Source organism: Ctenopharyngodon idella, chromosome 22 (assembly GCF_019924925.1).
Source record: "Ctenopharyngodon idella isolate HZGC_01 chromosome 22, HZGC01, whole genome shotgun sequence".
NCBI classification, from domain to species: Eukaryota; Metazoa; Chordata; class Actinopteri; order Cypriniformes; family Xenocyprididae; genus Ctenopharyngodon; species Ctenopharyngodon idella.
Window position 1 is genome coordinate 27771657 of NC_067241.1, and position 21996 is coordinate 27793652.

General features: G+C 36.7%; 1 protein-coding gene across 1 annotated transcript in view; it reads right to left on the reverse strand.

Moving 5' to 3' along the window:
- Nucleotides 1-21996, reverse strand: part of samd10b (sterile alpha motif domain containing 10b) — a 98991-nt gene that overhangs the window by 2729 nt on the left and 74266 nt on the right. Inside the window, exon 4 of the mRNA XM_051880749.1 lies at nucleotides 14861-15001. Coding sequence (XP_051736709.1) covers nucleotides 14861-15001 — 141 coding nt within the window. The remainder of the gene's footprint in view (nucleotides 1-14860; nucleotides 15002-21996) is intronic.

Here is a 21996-nt window from a genome sequence, read left to right on the forward strand (position 1 = left end):
ACTCACTATCTCTGGCTTTACCTTCTTATCTAAAATAGATTAGTTCTCCATGTTCTCCCTTCTAATGTGCATCTTATGAGGGAGATATTCAGACCCTTAAAAACACCATATATAACCATGTATCGTGGTTATATATGGAAGGCTGTGAAGGCTGTTACTAAAGGTACACTCTTAAAAATAAAGGTTCCAAAAGCTAGTTTTCATTGCGATGCCATAGAAGAACCTTTCAGTGAACAGTTCTTAAAAGAACTTTTTTTTTTCTTAGTGTGAAGAATATTTTAATAATCTAAAGAACCTTTTTCCACTTTTGTGCAATGGAAAGATTCTATGGATGTTAAAGGTTCTTCATGGAACCATTGATGCTAATAAAGAAACTTTATTTTAAGATGCCTTCATTTGTCCACAATCCTAAGGCAGCATGTATCAAAGTGTCAAACATCTATTGATTTAATATCAGAAAGTACAGGGAAAAAAAAAGTTAAATCTAATTTAACAAACTACGTTAATATTTGTGTGTGCAATATTTTAGGCTATTTAAAGTCTCTTAAAAAGATAGTTCACCTAAAAATGAAAATTCTGTCATCATTTACTCACCCTGATGTCATTCCAAACCTGTATGATCTTCTTTCGTTTGCAAAACATAAAAGATGTTCTGAAGATTTTTTTGTCCATACAATTGAAGTCAATGGTAACCAAAACCACTTGGTTACCAACATTCTTCAAAATATCTTCTATGTTTCACAGAAAAAAAGAAAGTCATGCCGGTTTGGAACGATATGAGGGTTCACTTGGCAGGCAGCCATTTTATACGAAGACAATAGGCCATACAAAACAGTGATGAGAGAAACTGAGGTTTTTGACACTTTGAATCAATTGAACCAATTGCTCTGTAGCGTTTAAGACATATACCAGTTAAAACTGTTTGACACTGGTTAAAGGGTTTACCTTGAGATCAAACCACTAAAATTTCGATGACTTAAAGGGTTAGTTCACCCAAAATTGAAATTTATGTCATTAATTACTCATTCTCATGTCATTCCACACCCATAAGACCTTCGTTTTACAAAACACTGCTTCATGAAGCTTCGAAGCTTTACGAATCTTTTGTTTCAAATCAGTGCTTCAGATCGTGTATCAAACTGCCAGAGCCACGTGAACTATTGAAGTTTCAAAACACTTATGATGTAACAAAGCCTCGTTTACTGAAATCATGGGATTTTGGCGCTCTGAACCACTGATTCGAAACAAAGATTTGTAAAGCTTCGAAGCTTCATGAAGCAGTGTTTTGAAATTGCCCATCACTAGATATTGTTGAATAAAGTCGTTTTTTTTTTTTTTGGCGTGCAAAAAGTATTCATGTCACTTTATAATATTAAGGTTGAACCACTGTAGTCACATGAACTGTTTTAAATGTTTTTAGTAGATTTCTGTGCATTGAAAAAGGAAGTGTTATTGCTGGTAATGCAGGCCTCACAGAGGCATCAGATTTTATCAAAAATATCTTAATTTGTGTTCTGAAGATGAACGAAAGTCTTACGGATGTGGAACGACATGAGGGTGAGTAATTAATGACAGAATTTTCATTTTTGGGTGAACTAACCCTTTAAAATATCTTGACAACTAAAAGATGTAAATGACATTTGTATATATTCCAAATAAAAGATATAGATTGTACTTAATGTCAACTTGCTTATTTTGCTCAAGATAAGGATTTATTAAGTCCACATGTCATAAAAACAAGAAACTATGCTTCTAACCACAGCTCGAGAGCTGTCGTTCCAACCACACAAGTTTGCGAATCAGTTTACGAATGTTCGTTTGAATGATGGTTTCGGGAAAAACCAAATCGTTGAACTATGTTAGTAATGAGGGAACTTGCAATGTTAGTTGGCTAACAATGCTTTTGGGAAACGCACCCCAGATGTGTAACAAACCATCATTCATACTCGAAGTGCTGCGGAGACAGATTGCCCAGATGTTGTTTGAGTGGAGGTTGTCTTGTGGTAGCAATTAGCATAACTTTCAAGAACATCATAGTTTGCTATATTTCTTAGCTGTCACCAGCAGAGAGTGTTATCTGAGTAAAATGCAGGAAGGATCTTTTCATCAAGGGCAGAAACAAAGGACTAGACAAAATGAGATCATATCAGAATACATTATAACTGTAGCAGCCGGCTGTCTACTGGAAACACTGCATAATTTATTTATTTATTTATTTTTGCAATGCAATCAGTTTGTAGGGATTGTGAAAAAAAATGCTGATTGCAATTTAGAGACGTGTTTCTTCCGGCCTGGGCAATCAATGATAGTCTTGTTCAATCTGACGAGAAAGAACATATGAAAATGAAAGTTATAAAAATATAAAAGTATGATGGAACGAACAATTCAAGTCACTGAACAATGGACAATCAGAGACAAACGCATTTGAGGAAAGGAACAGGTGGCACGGCTTGTGCTGCCATGACATCAAATGACAAAGCTGCTGAAAGTCAGAATGATTGGTGAATGTGTGTTATCTGCAGCACAGTCTCTGATGAAGACACCTGATTACTGACGTCCATCTATGAATAACATTTAGAATGGAAAGAGAGAGAGACCAGACAAAGGGAGGAGGGGAAGAGTTAAGATACCATCCCACTACTTCAAAACAACTTGATTTCAGTAGAAAAGTAGTTTTTTCAGTAGTTAAGAAAGTAAGTAAATAATAATAAAATAATAATTAAGAAAATAAATCTGAAAAGCTGTTTGCTGATACACACCAAACTTTTGATCAGTAGTGTGTGTGTGTGTATATATATATATATACATATATATATATATATATATACATACAGTATATATGAAGAGTTCATTTGCAAAAACAGATAACTCCATTTTTATTAATTCTCACAAATCATGTTTTTTTTATTGTGCATTCCAAGTAATATCAATCAAACTGCAGTTGGGTTGTTTTGATTAAGTAATAATAACTCCACAAAAAAAACAGGTAACTTACAAAATTAAAGTTCATTGGAAGTATGGTTTTTTTATTTATTAAAAGTTTGTTTCTTAGCAAAAGCAGATAACTCCACATTTCATGTTTCAAAGTTAAACAAAACCAAGTAATTGCTTTGTAACTGCATTTAAAACACACTCAAACACACGTGTGCACACAAATGCGCACACACACACACACACACACATTTGACATTATAAATTCTCGATCACTTTTAGTCAGCTTTGGCGAAACTCTCCTCAGCTAGCGTGTCTTTTTGAAGTGACTAGAAGCCTTGTCACCTGACCTGAGTACTGCGCACTGATTCGCTAAAACTGACTCATGGGTTTCTGTACACAAACAACAAAGGCGCTTGTCGGTTTCTGCTGTAAAGCATGAACTCGCGATGCCTTGACAGTGGACAAAACCGGCTTTTCTGACAAAACACATGTAGGGTTCAGAATGTGGTAAATGTGGAGAATAACGCACCACAGTCAGTTCATTTTTTTAAAAAGTGGCGTTTATCGGTTTTTGCAAATGAACTCTTCGTATATATATATAGTGATTTTCCAAAGTTACAAGCCATTCAGCATTTTCTCACTGGACACAATTTACCTTGGGGAAAAACTGCTATAAAGATATGTTTAATATTATCTCATAATTTGGCAGCAGGTATATTAGGCTGCTGTCACTTTAAGACTTGACACACAGATCCATTATACTGTTACACGTGCGTTTTCTTTCTTAATTGTTTACATTCACTTAAAACATAACTGACTTATTTACGTGAATACTCACCAAAACCAGCATTTTGACATTATTTTGTGTGTATTTGACTGTTTAAGTGCAATAAGCAGTGAAAAATAGCTAAATTTAGTACTGAGAGACGGTTTTATGTGCACGCACTTTGGGTGTGAGCACAAAATCTGCGGTAATGGGTAAAATTATGCGCAATTCGCGCAATCCCACGGTGAAATTCAAGCGCTGTAACACCAACAATATTCATCTAGAGCAAATGAAACAAGTGAGTGAGGGGAGGCGGGTTTGTGTGTCAGCACAAGTATTGGAAGCGTTTCAGATATTTCAGTATCGATATTTTTGACAACACTAAATTGCACTTAGTTTATTATTTCCGGTGCCTTTTTAAAAGACTACAATTGAAAAATGTATATATAATATATAAAATTAAACCCGCCACTGCTTTACACGCCACTGCTGAAATCCACAAGCATTTGGCGGGTTGGCGGTGTGTGTGTGTGTGTAGGTGTGTTCTTGTATATATGGTTTATGAGGACACACATACTTGTATATGTGGTTTACGGGGACTCTCCATAGACGTAATAGTTTTTATGCTGTACAAACTGTATATTCTATCCCCCTACACTACCCCTACCCCTAAATCTACCCATCACAGAAAACTGTCTGCAACAACGTTTAGTATGTTCTTTAAGCCATTTGGTTTATGAGGACACTTCCTGTGTCCTCATAAACCATGTTTACGTTGTAATACCCATGTTATTATACACATTTGTGTGTGTGTACGTGTGTTTGTTTGAATAGACAAGGTATAAATAAAGGTATGTCATTTATACAAGCTGATGTTCTACTGCTACAGTAAGATCATGCTACTGCACATCCTGATTAAATAGACATTTTCCCATGCTTTTCTTTCTAAAAATACCCAAATCTCCTGGAAGTTTCTTTTCATTTTCCACATAGATAATGAATGGGTAACTATGGTGTTACGGTCTCGTTCTGTTTTGGTTTCATTAGCTGGGTTTCTATCTCAACGTGAAGCGAATATTTTCAAAGGTGTGTTTCCATCAAGTTGTTCAAGTGGATGATGGTGGTATGGTAACCAAGTAACCAACAGTAAATAAAACAATGTGCCCGAGCGTTCGTGAAAGCTTCGCCTAAACACTTGATGAATATGAAAACAATAAACAAGAGCCGTTTGAACTCTTCTCGACTTCTCTCTATGGCAAGCACCAAAGGGAAAATGCTTTGCATACACACATATATAACGAGTTCCAGTACATCCAGAATTAATGCGTCATAACAGAATCAAACATAAATGTATAACATGTCTGTGACAACACCATCAGCGGAAACAGATGCTTAGTAACGTGGGTTTAATGTTTGCTACGTCAGAAATAATTCGGCAAAAGTGTTTCCATCTCCCATTATTCACATTAACGTTTTTTCGCACAAGTCAAAAACCACCTCAAGTGAGCGTAAAACTTTTTTCCGAATTAAGGGATTTTTTTTCGAAATCACTTGTTTCTGAAGCGATACTTCAAAATGCACATAAAAACAGGGTGATGGAAACATAGCTATTGTCATTCTGTTCCCTGTTCTGCTTTGCCTGAGTTCTGTTTGCTAGTTAGTTTCCTTAGTGACTGATTATGTTCACCTGTGGTTCATTAAGTTCCCTCGTTACCTGTGTATTTAAGCCCTTAGTTTCCTCAGTTCTTTGTCTGGTATCGTTTATGTTTATGTTTATTTTTTGTGGTAATATTGTTGGAATCAAATAGTTATATGAGTTTGATTCCTGTATTCTCCTGCGTGTTTCCAAGTAAAGACTTTGTTATTGAATTCCCTGCATTGTACGATCATTGCAGCTACCAATACATTACATATGGATTTGTTTTTCCCTATGCTGAACCTTGGCCCCAGTGTGTGACATTGCTACCTTCATCTGCCACTTTTGAAGTCTTTTTTTATTACCACACATGTGGTCAATGAAAGGAGAGGCTTAACCTTTAGAAAATGTCAAACCAAAACTTGTGACATACCTAAATACTTTGAAAGATGCTATTTTATAGCAATAAACATTAAATAAACATTAATATTAAATAGACAAAACGTATAAAATGTATTTAAAAAATGAAATAAATAATACTTAAAATTACACATTATATTTATATTAGGTAACACTATATTTTACTGTGTCCTTGTTACACGTTACATGTAGTTACTGTAGTAATAACTATAAATTACGCATAATTACAAATTACATGCCACTAACCCTATAGTAAGTAGTTAATTATTATTACTTAATACTTAAATGTATAATTGAAAAATGACACTTTATAAAATGTATTTTATATATTTAAATGCTGTGCTGTAGAAAGAGTCCAAATGATGTTAATTATTGGGTGCCACAATTTTAAGGAATGTTAAATTTAATATTTTGAAATGACACAGGGTTTTGGTTTCTTTTTAAAAAAGAAAGAAAAATGGTGAAAAATGTGCATGGAGAAGCTTGTTGTGGCAGATGTTTGGAAGGGCCTCAGGATGCTCTCCTGATGGAAACAGGCATATGGAAGAGACAAGCTGATTACGCTAGCGGATGTCTCAGGGAGTTTGTGTGGGTCGCTCTCCTCTAAATGAAGCTGAGTCTCGGAGACTTCCCATCGGGTTCACAGCGTCAGCTACATCAAGATTTAATTGGTTTGTTGAAGACTTATCATTTCACTGAGCATCATGAAATCCATCTTGTTTAACCATAAATAATTTTACATTTCCTATTTGGTTTGATATGTCTTCAAAGTAGTACAATGACTTTTCCCAAATCTTCATTTCCTGGTATGAAATGAAATATTAAAGCTTTTCAATTTTACAGTACTCCTAAATGGCACACAAGCAAAGTGCATTACAAAGCAGCTAAAAAATTCACGGAATCATCATGCATTAATTTGTACGAACCCTTTTCAGGAAAAATGTCAATGCAAGATTAGTGTTTAAATACACATGAGGAGCCCCGAAGCAGCGAGTGACATCTCAAACACCACAATGAGACAAAAAAAAGAACCATGCAACTGACTTGTTTTGTTAACGGGAACAAATGATTGCATTGTTTGCTATGATGAAGCAGTGGATCACAGGTTTTTCTCTTGTTTGAGATGTTTAAAGGCTAATACAGTTGGACGATTGGGTGGTAATTTGGAGAAGAGGTAATAAGGTTGGGTGTTTCAATAGAAATAGCAATTATAGTTTTGGGAGAATCCTTTTTGCTCTCTGCTAAATTGCTTCGGTGTAAGGAAGGGAGGCGAGGGATGAAGAGGGCAGAATTACTTGGCCGTACTTGGAACCAAAAGAACAAAGCAATTTAGAAGAGTACAGAGGCAACATTTCAGAGGATAAATACCAGATAGCAATTGGACTGAAAGGTCAATCTAAGCCTCCGAATCACTCATGTGAGCGTTATGAGCTTTAACAGAGAGAGCAAGATAAGTCCAGTCCAGAAGTCCTCTGATGAGCTTCATATTGATTGATAATAAACAATGCTAAATTATTGGACATGGGACAGAAAGCTATTACCCCTACTGATATATATCGTACCATGGTACATTGATATATAGTTACTTTGGACTTTGATGAATGATAGCACTTTTCCTCAAGGCACAAAAGGAGCTGTTTTGTTAGTGGAGACCCAGGTTCAGGACATATAAGGTCTTTTCACACTGCGCTTAACCCAGGGTTATCGTCGTTCTAAACACCGCTTTTAACCCTGGGTAAAGGAACGTTTTACACTCCGGTTAGCACTGCAGTGTTACTCATATTTGCCTGCTTTGGACAGTCATGGAAACAAATGTGAAGCAAAATAACACAGGATTCTGTTTACCCAGGGTTTAGAAAGACCCAGGGTTAACTAGTTCAAGTGCGAAAAGTCCTATAAAGAACCAATTTCCTCAAATCATAGTCAACGTTATTCTGCCAAGTAAGACATGTTCCTGGAACAACATCTATTGTTGATCCTGGAACAACATTCCTGTCCAAAAACAGTCCTAACCCTAACCCTACCAATAATTTATCCAACACAGGCTCATTGGAAAAACGTACCTGTGTCAACATTTTTGCAAAAAGCAAAATACTTACCAATACGTATATTTATCACTGCAGTTTCTGACAGAAATGAAAACTACAGGCAGTAAAACAGCAAGCACTTTGAATCATTTTCACACACAATCATGATTACAGGGCCAGATTATGGATTAATAAAGACTTGTTTTCACGCGACTCCTTGCATAATCATGTTATGGCCTCAAAACACTTTTTACCATAGTGCATGATTTGTAAACAAATATATTTAGGAGTTTGCATCACTTACTCAGCTCCATCTGTTCAGTTTTATTGATGTAACAAGCTTGCTCGGTAGCTTAGCTGGTACAGAATTGTACTTGTGATGTGAAGACATCGGGTACAAATCCCGTGAAAGACGAGTAATGATAAAAGAGCTCAAAGACAAGTGTTCAAAAACAAGCTAAAATGCCATGGTTACGATTGCGTTTTTATGTCACATTTGCTTTTGTTAACACTATCAGGTAAGTTTAGGGTTTAGTGTGGGTGTACGTTATTAAACGTGATGGAGCATTAAGCTTTTAGCGCCACTCACCGGACATTTTAATTCAGAACTGCAATGATACGTACATACAAACTCCAACGTGATACAAAATTGCCATATTCATGTTCATCTGTTCCAGAAAAAACTAAACACACTTTTAGCGCCACTCACTGGACATTTCACTTTTGAAACTGCTGTGAAACGTGCACGATGCAACATGTTTTGCATTTTGCAAAAATGTTGACACAGGTATGTTTTTCTAATGAGTCTGGGCTGAATTTATCCCTAAAATCAGAGGGAAATAATATCACTGTAAATCAGAATAAGTTGGCAAAACAAAAAAAAACAAAAAATTGAGGTTATCAGTTACATCAAATTTTTAAGTTAAAAAATTCAAAGATTAAGTTAGTTTCAGGTAAATTTAAGTTTGTCTAAATGAAAAGAAACAAGTTCATAGAACTCAAAACAATGAAACAATTCAGATTACTTAAAATGTGTCAGTCTTGTGAACTCAAAAGAAAGTTCTAAATACTCAAAGTTAATTTGATTGAACTAATTTGTTTAATTCGAGTTTGCCCTACTCAAACCAACTAATTATTTTGAGCATTACGGTTTATAAGAATGGTATAGAAGCCTCTAACCCTTGATGAAAGCCTAAACTTGACATTAACTAAAAAACTATCCCTCAAATCTGATTGGAATGTTGTTCCACAAACATGTTCTACTTGGAAATCACATTAACCCTCTCACTTCACTTTCCTGCTAAATCTCCACTGTCCCAGTAAAGGAAAAAAGCTACAAAAAATAGCTGCCAAAAAAAAAAAAAAAAAAAAAATCTAATCAGGACATATTTTATCATATTTTCACATATTTTGTTTACATAGAGTTATGTGAGACTTGATTTTAGAACAATGATGTTTCACTTGGCTTTCAAATCTGCCCACTAACAATTTCCCGTCATTGTAAGGATTAGAGTTGCAAAAAGTTTCTTCAAAACTTTTTTTCTGTTCCACAGAAGAAATAAGTCATACAGGTTTGGTGATATTAGGGTGAATAAATGATGACCAAATTGTAATTTTTGGTTGAACTATACCTTTAATTCCTAAGTTAAACAGAAGCACTTAGGCTACGTTCAGACTGTCAGTCCAAATCCAATTTTTGTGCATATCCGATTAAAATCTGAAGTGTGAATGGCCAAAAATCACATGAAATGCGATTTCATCCGTTTCGAGCTACATTCATATATGGTTTGAAATCCTATTCAAATCGCATTGGTAGCACTTTATTTTACAGTCCTATTCCCCATGTACTTACTATGTACTTATGATAGTAATTGTAATAACTGGGTAATAACTAGGTACTAACCCTGAACCTACCTCTAAACCTAACCTTAACCCATGTACTTACCTTATATTACCCAGTACTTTCTTAGGTAAGTAAACTGTAAGTACATGTAAGTGCACGTACTGTAAAATAAAGTGCAACCATCGCATTTATGGAAATCTGCTTCAGTCTGACAGCTCTGATCGGATTTTGCGTGGTTTATGCAACTTTCTCACGGTACGTAAAACGTAAATGTCAGACGTTGTTATAGGAAACATGCTGAAAGTTGCTGCAGAAACAAGGTTGTGTTGTTGCAAAGTGCCGGACAAGCAGAAAATGACAATATAATGGAGACATGTTTTGAGACCAGCGGAGACGACGACACCGAATAAAGCCGCTCATACCAGCCTTCTAGGTTTCTGCTTCTGCCTCATTATAACACAGTAGTCCAGCGTCAGTGGCTACACATTGTCATGTTGTAAATAAGACAACATCTGTATTGCAAACCCCTACATGCTGCAGTTGTTATGGCGTGACAATATTATTGATACAATCGTTATTTGAAGTGCCAAGTTACTTTAAAAAGGATTTACTCTATTTTGATCACTACTATAGAATCCAAGCTATCCAAGATCTAAACTTTTATCCCAGTACTTGTGTGATAATTTGAATATTTGTAAGACCGAAATAACAATACTGTGTGGTAGAAAAGAATGTTTGTGAAGCTGTTTCATACCTATACATGACAACTGCTCTCTCAACTGCTCTCTCTCTCTTTTTGGCATATACCTACCAACGCAACGTCATTGCGATAGAAACCAATGCTGATATTCTGAAAAAAACGAAAGAGGGGCATGGACACACAAACTGGATGTGAAACAGTGTGGACGTCAATAGTTTTAGATCAGATTCCAAGATTCCAGATTTGGAATGACAGTCTGAACATAGCCAAAACCTTCTTCATCACCATGCTCAACACCAAAAACACTTGCCTCTTCTGTTCGTTTACATGAACATTATCCAAAACGTAGATCAAGACCCTTCTATGGTCAGAGTGGTTGTCTAGTTTTTCACCCAATCAATATTTCATATTTTCATTCATGCCCACTGAATCAAATATGACAGGCTGCTATGGACGGCCTCTCTTCAGACATCCACTGGAAACCCTGCTGGCTGAGAGACGCGTCTAATAATAAACTCACACAAGCTGTGTCCTCCAGCCATGCCAGCCCAACAGTCCCCAGGAGCCAGATTTAACTCACTCTGACAGGTGATGTCAACTATCAGAAACAAACTAATCAGCTTTGGCGGGACTTCTATTTGACTGTCCTCCTCTCACGAACACCCTTCACCTGTTTGAACCCTCACACAAGTCCTCTGTTTGAACCTCAGGTGACGATTTTTCCATTGGGTGGCTCAATTAGATTCCTTTATCATAGCACGGAGGCTAGGACTTGGTGAACTGTTAAATTAAATTTGCCCCTAAGCTGTTGGTAGAATTCCCTGACACAGCATTTAAGTGGTCTCTAATTCCCTCTCCTTGTTAATGTGGGGGTACACTGGGGTTTGACACTTGCTGAGGCGGGAGTTCTGAGGACCTGTCTTGCTCTGAGGAGACCCTGATACTTTGTGTCTTCAAATCCGAGCTGTTCTTTGAAACTTTGAAAGTTGTATTTAAGTGAGCTTCAAAAGAAGAGAAATTTAGAGCTTTTGTATCCCAAAAAGACTTTCATCCCAAAAGACTTAATCCCAATTAAATGTGGATATATGTTATATTGGTAACACTTTTCACTACGGTTCCATTTGTTAACATTAGTTAACTACATTGAACTAATGAAGAATAAATACTTTTAAAGCATTTCTTAATGTTAATTTCATAATTTACTAATACATTATTAAAATCAAAAGATGTATCTGTTCATATTATTTAATGGACCTGAGCTAACAACAATTAAAATTAACAGTTGTATTTTTAATAACTAATGTTAACACAGTTTAATAAATACTGTAACAAATGTTAGTTAATGCATAATGTTAACTAATGGGACATTATACAACAGTGATTTCTGGTCTTCGAAATTTGATTGGCTGAAATATTATATTATATTATATTATATTATATTACATAAATAATATAGTATATTATATTATATTTAGGGCTGTCAAGTGATTACATTTTTTTTTTAAACTAATTAATTGCACAATGTGGTGATTAATTAATCGCACATCAAATTTGGCTGAGAAATTTCCCCCAAAAGATAATTTAAAATCATTCAAATAGACTATAAAAAGTAGCTTTAGGAAAAAAAATGATATTTGATTTGATTCAACATAGAATTTATTACACAAACTTTTAGGCTTCAGTGGCCATGAGAGTGAAGGAATGATGACAGAATTTTCATTTTTTGGTGAACTACACCTTTAATAGGATTTTTAATATGGAAATATGTTTTTTTGTTTGTTTGTTTTTAAAATGAAATGATACTCAAAAATAAATAAGAAACAAAAACTGCCAGTAAGTGGCAGTAAATGTCTAAATAAGTAAGTCACTGAGTCGTTCATTCATTCAATTCCTTCAAGCGGCTGATTCATTTAGGATTCATTCAGGAATCATTGGTTCGCCCGATTGATTTGCTCAAAACATGGATTCATTCAGAAACGAAGAACCTCTGTGTGTTGCTCGGATATGCAAAACAGTGCTCCTTTAGTATTATAGGTGAATTTTCGTTGGCAGAATTGAGCAAAAACAGATAATATTGCGTCTAAAATACACAATATTAACTTCTTATTTATCAAACTGTTGTATAAAATCAATATCACATTTGCACTCATGCTATTCGGGACAAAAACATCACTCTTGAGTTGTTGCCCTGCTTCATGTTCGTCACCAACCAAAATTAAATTAACACGTTAAATCAACAGGCCTAATTATATTATATTTGACTGTCTGTTAATTAATTAATTACCTTAAAAAATCCTAAGTAGTATGTAAAATTAAATTAAATTATAAAATATTAATGTATTGCATTGCACAAAAATATTTATAAAAAAATTAAAATGGTTTCATTTTAAAAAAGTTAAGTCTAATGCAATCTTTTTGCCAATATATATATATGTTTGTATAAATCTGTCATGAAAATCCGAATTGGAGTAAAAACATAACTTTATAATTAGATTTACAATTAAGACACTGCCTTATGTGCAGCTTACATGTTTGTATACAATTTGTTATTTGAGTGTTGATTATTATATCTAAAAATAAATAGCAATTGAATTTAGGCTAATAGTTTGGGCTCTGTTGTTAACCTTTAATATTATAGTAATGTTCAAGTAAGGGCTCCATATAATTTACAGCATTAGCAGACATAATTGTTTTTATCCTTAAGAAACTTTTAGTTATAAATTTAATTTATTTAAAGACAGACAATTTGCTCAATAAACCACTGTTTAATAAAAAAATGTTTATGTTTATTTTTTTCCCTCTGCTGTACCGAACCCGTACCGAACCGTCAGTTTTGTGTACCGTTAGACCCCTAATATATATATATATATATATATATATAGTGGGTACGGAAAGTATTCAGACCCCCTTAAATTTTTCACTCTTTGTTATATTGCAGCCATTTGCTAAAATCATTTAAGTTCATCATTAATGTCCACACAGCACCCCATATTGACAGAAAAACACAGAATTGTTGATATTTTTTCAGATTTCTTAAAAAAGAAAAACTGAAATATCACATGGTCCTAAGTATTCAGACCCTTTGCTCAGTATTTAGTAGAAGCACCCTTTTGATCTAATACAGCCATGAGTCTTTTTGGGAAAGATGCAACAAGTTTTTCACACCTGGATTTGGGGATCCTCTGCCATTCCTCCTTGCAGATCCTCTCCAGTTCTGCCAGGTTGGATGGTAAACGTTGGTGGACAGCCATTTTTAGGTCTCTCCAGAAATGCTCAATTGGGTTTAAGTCAGGGCTCTGGCTGGGCCATTCAAGAACAGTCACTGAGTTGTTGTGAAGCCTCTCCTTCGTTATTTTAACTGTGTGCTCAGGGTCATTGTCTTGTTGGAAGGTAAACCTTCGGCCCAGTCTGAGGTCCTGAGCACTCTGGAGAAGGTTTTCGTCCAGGATATCCCTGTACTTGGCCACATTCATCTTTCCCTCGATTGCAACCAGTCGTCCTGTCCCTGCAGCTGAAAAACACTCCCACAGCATGATGCTGCCACCACCATGCTTCACTGTTGGGATTGTATTGGACAGGTGATGAGCAGTGCCTGGTTTTCTCCACACATACCGCTTAGAATTAAGGTCAAAAAGTTCTATCTTGGTATCATCAGACCAGAGAATCTTATTTCTCACCATCTTGGAGTCCTTCCATGCGGGCTTTCATGTGTCTTGCACTGAGGAGAGGCTTCCGTCGGGCCACTCTGCCATAAAGCCCCGACTGGTGGAGGGCTGCAGTGATGGTTGACTTTCTACAACTTTCTCCCATCTCCCGACTGCATCTCTGGAGCTCAGCCACAGTGATCTTTGGGTTCTTCTTTACCTCTCTCACCAAGGCTCTTCTCCCCTGATAGCTCAGTTTGGCCTGACGGCCAGCTCTAGGAAGGGTTCTGGTCGTCCCAAACGTCTTCCATTTAAGGATTATGGAGGCCACTGTGCTCTTAGGAACCTTAAGTGCAGCAGAAATTTTTTGTAACCTCGGCCAGATCTGTGCCTTGCCACAATTCTGTCTCTGAGCTCTTCAGGCAGTTCCTTTGACCTCATGATTCTCATTTTGCTTAAAATGAACTTAAATGATTTTAGCAAATGGCTGCAATATAACAAAGAGTGAAAAATTTAAGGGGGTCTGAATACTTTCCGTACCCACTGTATAATGTTGTTAGTTATAACATGTTATTATAGCATAATGACACAATTATTGAAATCAATTATGAGTTACACCTATCATTCACGTCCCCCAAGAGTGATAATATAATATAATATAACATAATAAAAGTATTTACTTTTAGTAAATTTGTTTTCACTCTGTTCTTCGAACCCACTTGTGTTTCTTGGAAGTAAGAAAAGCACATTATAAATAAAATGTATTATTATTGTTAGGGAAGTTGGGTTGTGCTTCATGCAACCTTTGAATCTCTGTCTCACATGGGCCATCCTTGTCAACTGCAATAATATTGGTTAAGTTCTGTATGTTTCAGGTGTTGGACTCTCACCTCTGCTGAGCAGCTGTAGGTTGCGCACTTCCTCTCTGACCTGTAGCTGTAGGACCTGCTGCAGGACTTCCTGTCTCAGTGTTTCTTGGATTATACCCATCCTCTCCAGCTTCTCTCCATTCAACCGCAACAGGGCACGACCTGAAAAAGTGTGTGAAGCAAAGGATAAATGACAGTTTAAAAAGTCAGTGCAAGCTTTGTAAAATAGCTAGATGGAACAGAAAAGGATTATATCTGGAGAAAATTTGATCAATAGTATGGAATTGGTTTACATTTCTTTAAATCCTCCCAGAAGCCATCAAATTAATGCCACAAGTCTTGCCAACAGAACAAGCCAACCCATGAAAAAGTTCTACAGCTTTCTGAATATGAAACCAGTAACCAGAGATGTAATAAGACTTTCCCTTCCTGCGGTACAGTTTTAGCTCTGCTTCTAAGACACCTAATTTTGCCCAATATTTAATTTGTAGATAAATTGAAAATTCTGTCATTAATTACTCACTCTCATGTCGTTCCACACCTGTAAGACCTTTGTTCATCTTCAGAACACAAATTAAGATATTTTTGATAAAATCTGATGGCTCAGTGAGGCCACCATTGCCAGCGAGACAATTAACACTTTCAAATGCCCAGAAAGCTACTAAAGACATATTTAAAAAGTTCACGTGACTACAGTGGTTCTACCTTAATGTTATGAAGTGACGAGAATACTTTTTGTGCACCAAAAAAACAAAATAACGACTTTATTCACCAATATCTAATGATGGGCGATTTCAAAACACTGCTTCATGAAACTTCGAAACTTTACGAATCTTTTGTTTCGAATCAGTGGTTCGGAGCGTGTATCAAACTGACAAAGTCACATGAACCATTGAAATTTCGAAAAGTTTTGAAACACTTATGATGTAACGAAGCCTCGTTTACTGAAATGACATGACTTTGGCAGTTTGATACACGCTCCAAACCACTGATTCAAAACAAAAGATTAATAAAGCTTCAAAGCTTCATGAAGCAGTGTTTTGAAATCGCCCATCATTAGATATTGTTGAATAAAGTCGTTATTTTTTATTTTTTTTTGGCGCACAAAAAGTATTCTCGTCACTTCATAACATTAAGGTTGAACCATTGTAGTCACATGAACTTTTTAAATATGTCTTTAGTAGCTTTCTGGGCATTTGAAAGTGTTAATTATGTTACTGGCAATGGAGGCCTCACTGAGCCATCAGATTTTATCAAAAATATCTTAAAAGGGTAAACTAACCCTTTTAGTATAGTTTCGGCTTAAGTTTCATTTCAGTTAGTATGCTACCTTAGAAGTCAGCTGCCTGTAGATGTAAGCGGTAGACAGCTTAGTTTTGCAACAGAGAGTTTATTTATATCAGCAGTCAGACAGACCGACGACGTAAAGCCTGCTCATGTACCTCACTGTCCCGTCACTGTCAGAGCCTCGTCCTTCAAAAAACATCACAAAGCAGGAGCATTTATTGTCATTCGCCCCGAATGTGCTCGCTCTAATTAAGCGCATAAATCATCTTGTTCTCTCTTACAATATAATCATCCATCCTCATTCTCACCTGGCAAGTACACAGACACACCCACACAAGAACGCCAGATATTGAGTTTACGTAACGAGAGTCTATTTTAGGCCTCATTAATGAATGTGTTCAATTTCCGCACATATTGCTTTGTGTAATGATTACTAATGAAGTTGGTTTATGTAAGGCTGATTTTGTGACCTTGGATGAGCTTATTGATTTGTGTGGTGTGTGTCCAGGAACATGGGCGCTGGACAGCTATTCCTCTCCGCAAATGAAACATAATGACCTTAATAACAGCTGGCTGTGGCTATTTCTCTGATGATGTAGTGGAATTGGAGAGATGAGTGCAGTGTGGTTTGGGGGTTCAGAGACTGGATAGCGATGATTACAGTTTTACAGATCATTTACAGAATTTCAAGAGCTGTCCCTTGAGAGAAACCACTACCTGCCATTTAATTACTTTCTCATAAGTGAGATTCGGTTACAGAAACTTTATAAATTCAGACACGTGAACAAAATGACTCATCTCGGTTAGTCAGTGGTTAAAGGCAGAATGGCTGACTTCTTCCTTTGTTGACATATTTCCAATTTAAACAGGAATTTTAGTAGGGCCTCCATAGATACTGGGCAACCCAGGCTATTGTAATTGAAAAACATGCCTCTAGCTACATTTTTTGCAAAACTCCAAAAATGTACCTATACATACAGTACAATTCACTCCAGTTTTCAGCTGAAATTAACACTAGTGACAGTAAAACAACAAAAACTTTTATTCCTTTCTATGCAAATTGTGATTACAGGGGCAAATTGTCGATTGATAAAGACTTAAAAGAGGTCAAGAATTGAGAAATCAACTTTTCCTTGAGCTTTAGACATATAACAGGTCATCATACAACAAGAATATCCTGTAAAGCCGCGTTTCCACCGAAATTACCCAGAACAATTTGTCCCAGGAACTTTTTTCCCCCAGACCTATTGCTGTCTGCATTTCCATAGCTGTCTAAAGTACCGTGAAGATAGTCCGGTGACGTAGGACTGTGCGCGACTTTTCAGTTCCCGCTGGATTTCGTCCTCTGCATATAAGGGTGCGCTCACGCTTGGCATGTTTGGTTCGATTAAAACGAACCCTGGTGTGATTGCTCTGTTAGTGCAGTTCATTTGAGCATGTGTGAACGCAGCCATCCGATTCCTGGTGCGCACCAAACAAGCTTCCAAATGAACTCTGGTGCAGCTCGAATGATATGTGACCGCAACACGGACCAAAGACATGTAAACGAACCAAAAACAGGAAGATGAGACCCTAAAAAGGACAGAATCCTCACGCATATAATTTTTTTTTCTCGTCATAGTTGCGAGTTTGCCCATCACAGGCATCAGATGCGTGTCTCCATGCACCAGATCGTTTGTGTGTGTGACGGAGGGATTCCCGCCGCTGTTTTGACTCCTTTACACATTTTATAAGCTCTTCACGAGTTCCCAGCTGGCCAAAATACCATCATATGCAGGCTACACACATACAACAAGCGCATTTACCTCAGCACACAGCATTGTTTTGGATATTCGGTAAGTTCCGTCTCAAAATAGGCAATATGTCATAAAATCCAACCAATCAGGCTGTGAATGTATCCCTATGCCTTTAGGTTCGGTATCTTTTGGTTCGGTGATAAAATTGCCAATCTGAACGCTAACTGGACCAGGACTAAATGTTTTTTTTTCTTTTTTGGTCCAGACCAAATGAACCAAACGAACCAAACGAACCGAACTACAAGTGTGAATGCACCCTAAACTTAATAAAGCCTGAACCTTGTCGTCAGTCCATCGGTCGTATTTTTTAAAATCCATTGTTAATTCGAATAGCAAACAACTCTTACTGCACGTATCGCAACAGACTTTAAAAAATGATGGTTGAAATAAAATGCTGCGTGGAGTCAACCATCAGCATGTTCCGCATCCAAGTCCCACCCCCGAAAGTTCCTGCGGTGGAAATGCGGCTTAAGTTTTAGAACTGAAAGGATCCTTGTTAGTTCAAAAACAGCTTTTATTTAAACCAAGCCCAGATTACAACTTGTTGTGGAATGTGCCTCTTTATTATGTCATAGATAGGTGAAAGACCGCCTCTGCAGAAGAAGATCAACGCCTGCTTCTACATCCTTACCACTGATTCACGCATGACAGGTAGTAGGTAAATAATGCTGCCTTCACGTGCTATCGGAAATTTGATAATTCCCACTTCTGAAGACGTGATTATGAGTTCATGAGTTCGAAATGAGTGTTCATGTGCAATTTTTACCTAGGAAACTCATATTTACGATAATTCCGAGAGCATGTGAAGGCAGCATAACAGACATGACGCTGGATCGAGCAACTAAGCGATAAACTTGCCTTTAAAGGGTGCAAAATGTTGTGCAGTGCCAGGTTGTGTAAAAACACAGTAGCTGCATTGAATTTACAGAGCCTGAAGTTAAAAAAATTATGCTGTGCCTTCTACATCAGATCCGACAAGAACGCCACAAAACACTTATGTGAGTAAAGTTTTTACTGTGTCACTATTGCTTTGTTACAGATTGTTTGATATGTCAGTAAATCAAACCAGTGACTAAATGGTCAACTTCACATTGTTTCTCTTAGTAGGATGAAAATAATCTGTTATTTAAACTGTGATTAAATTATATATAGAAAGCGATCAAAGAACTCTCCCTTTACAATCACTGGAGCTGTCAATCAAACAGACTCTCGCCAAAACTCCCATTAGAATCAACGAATCTCTTATTTTCATTATTGTGTTTGCACTGTTAGTTATGATAAAAGCATTCGTTAGTGTGCAGAAATCGAGTTACAATGACGAGAATGCTGCATTCATGCGCTCAACAACATGTCTGTGATCAGCTACATGCTTATCACTGAAACCTTTCATGCCACAATCTCAATATAATGCTATAATCAACACTTTTCGTGATTAGTAAACTTTGAGAACTGTATTAGTAAAAATGTGCTAAAAGTTTTCAAGAGTTCCACATATAATACTTAGCTATTTTCATATGCAAAGATGTTAGCCAATCACAGCAGTGGGCATTTAAACTGAAGTCTCGCAGCAGACACGCCCCTTAAAACAGAGTGTTCAAATTAGAGGGCTAAAATCCCTCTGAAAGTTTTTTCCAGCTGATGAATGAAAAAAAAACACTGACAGCCAATCAAAATCCTGCTGGTTAAAGCCATGTAAATGCAACAAGTACAGCAAAAACGTTGTATTCACTTTGAAACAGCAACGCATGAGCTTAGAATAAACAGACCGTTATCGTCACTCTCCATAACGCAGTTGCTATTTACATCTCATACCGTCTGTAAACTCTTGCGTTACCAAGGCAAGGACTGATGTATTTGTACTATATTCCAAAGAGCTCTGTTATCAGTCCCACAGTGGAAAATGAAACAATATCCGTACCGGCTGAGCCTGATCGGCATGGAATGAAATGGTTAAGCAACGAGAACACCTGACGGTGTAAAAGTGGCTTTTGTTAATATTATCATGTAGTTTAAGGCTGGCCACACAATTGAAGATTTTAAGCCCAATTTGCAACCTCCAACGATCTGGAGGGTGTGGCCCGATTCAAGGATTCTCACAAATGACTTTTTGTCCAAAAAATCCTCAGTTGTGTGGTGTCATTATTAAGATTATTTTACTTCTCCCGATCACATCAGAGCCCATACGATCCCAGATCGTAAATATCAAACATGGTTGATCGGGCTGCCTCTGACGTAATACCCACGATAGTCAATGAGAGTGAGCAAGCTTCACCAACAGGATGTTGAGTGCTTCTTTAGCTGAAACTTGGCAGCCACAAACATGCCACGAAAGTGGAGCATTGAGAAAGAAGATCACCCATATTCTTTTTTTCTCCTTTTTTTTTTTCTCTCACGCCAAGAGAAACAGCTGACAACGTTGATCATAATCCATTTGTGTTTCTTCTTAAGTCATGTTTGATCTTGCGAGTCTCTGTGAAAATGTTACAATTTTAACTAGCAGATGTCCTCAGCATGCTATGTTTCGAGTGAATAGTTAGTGTAATCGATCTATTCTAACAGTGAATTTAGCTGATGAAGTCAATATAGTGGAATAGAAACAACGTCTTTTTCACTGCAACTTCAAAGGAAGCTAAACAATGTTGTCGAAACTAGCACTGGATACCTGAGGTAATTTTATGTTACACACTGTTTGCTAGCCTAACATAAAGACCTCATCGTTAATACTTCTAGGGCATGACTGATTGTTTTCCATATATCCATTTTCTTTAAAGTATCCTTGAAAAGGGGGTTTGACTTGTCAAAAAGTCAGCGGTTAACTTCTCCGCAACGTCGTCTGCCATTTTAAATGCGTGAGAGATTAAATTTGAATGGACTCCCAATGATATCGTTTCTCTATATTGTTATTGTTATAGCTGTGGTGTGGACACTGCTATTTTTTATATTTAGAACAATTTTTAGAACTATATCTTTATCGTTATCTTTATAGTTATCGTTCTTGGTGTGAACGGGCCTTTAGTGTATGTTATTTTCAAATGTGATCAAAAGTGCCACTCACTGGACTTTTTATTTCCGGACTGTAACGATACGTACATTAACCCACATATTGAAACATTGCCATTTCCACATTCATCTGTTATGAATAAAACTGAACATGCTTTTCATGCCACTCACTGGACATTTTGCTTTGAAAGTGTCGCAAAATGTGTAAGCAGCAACATAATATCATTTTGCAGAAATGTCGCCAGAGGCACATTTTTCCAATGAGCCTGGGTTGTATTCGGCCCTGTTGCCATCACAATCAAAGATGCTCTCCACACAGCAAGTGCAGAATGATGCTACAACTGTGAGCCAGAATCTAGTTGTGCTGTGTCGCATCACACTACGCAGCACGCTTCCAGTGTACAGATGCTGCAAACATCTGTGCCCAGATGCCTAAGGCATGCCAATGTCATTATCCGACCTTGGTCAGGACATAATGAAAGGCTCGTTTCTTTTACGTCACAGCCACAGTGATGCAAGACACTCTCAAAATTAGTATATAGTAGATAGTAGATAGGGGTGTGACAAGACAGGAAGCTCACAAGATGAGACACAAGATTGAGTTCCTGAGACAAGATTTTTACACAGTATTTTTAAGAAATCCTCAATGACGAAATACATGTCTAGAAAAATAGTCTGCAGGTGCATTTGAAATGGTTTAACTAATCATCTTGTAATGAATGTCATTTCAGTTCTCCTTTATGAGTATGAATTATCATATGTAGTAAAAGACAACAATACTCAAGCACAGTAAAAGGTTTTGCCACAAACTCAACTGACTGGCTTCTCTCCTGTATGATTCCATTTGAGTCTCTTCAGACCTCAGAACTGTACATGATTTATGAGCTTCTACAACTTTTGACCTCCTAACTGAACTCCTTTCCAAAAATTGATCATAGAAATAAAAACGGTATAAATAAAAATGAATAACACAGTTTCCTCTTAGTCTTATTATGTGCAAACAATACTGTAAGTGCAACTATAATCAAAGTACTCTCTCAATATTCAAAGTGCAAATAGAGACCAAAGTTTTCT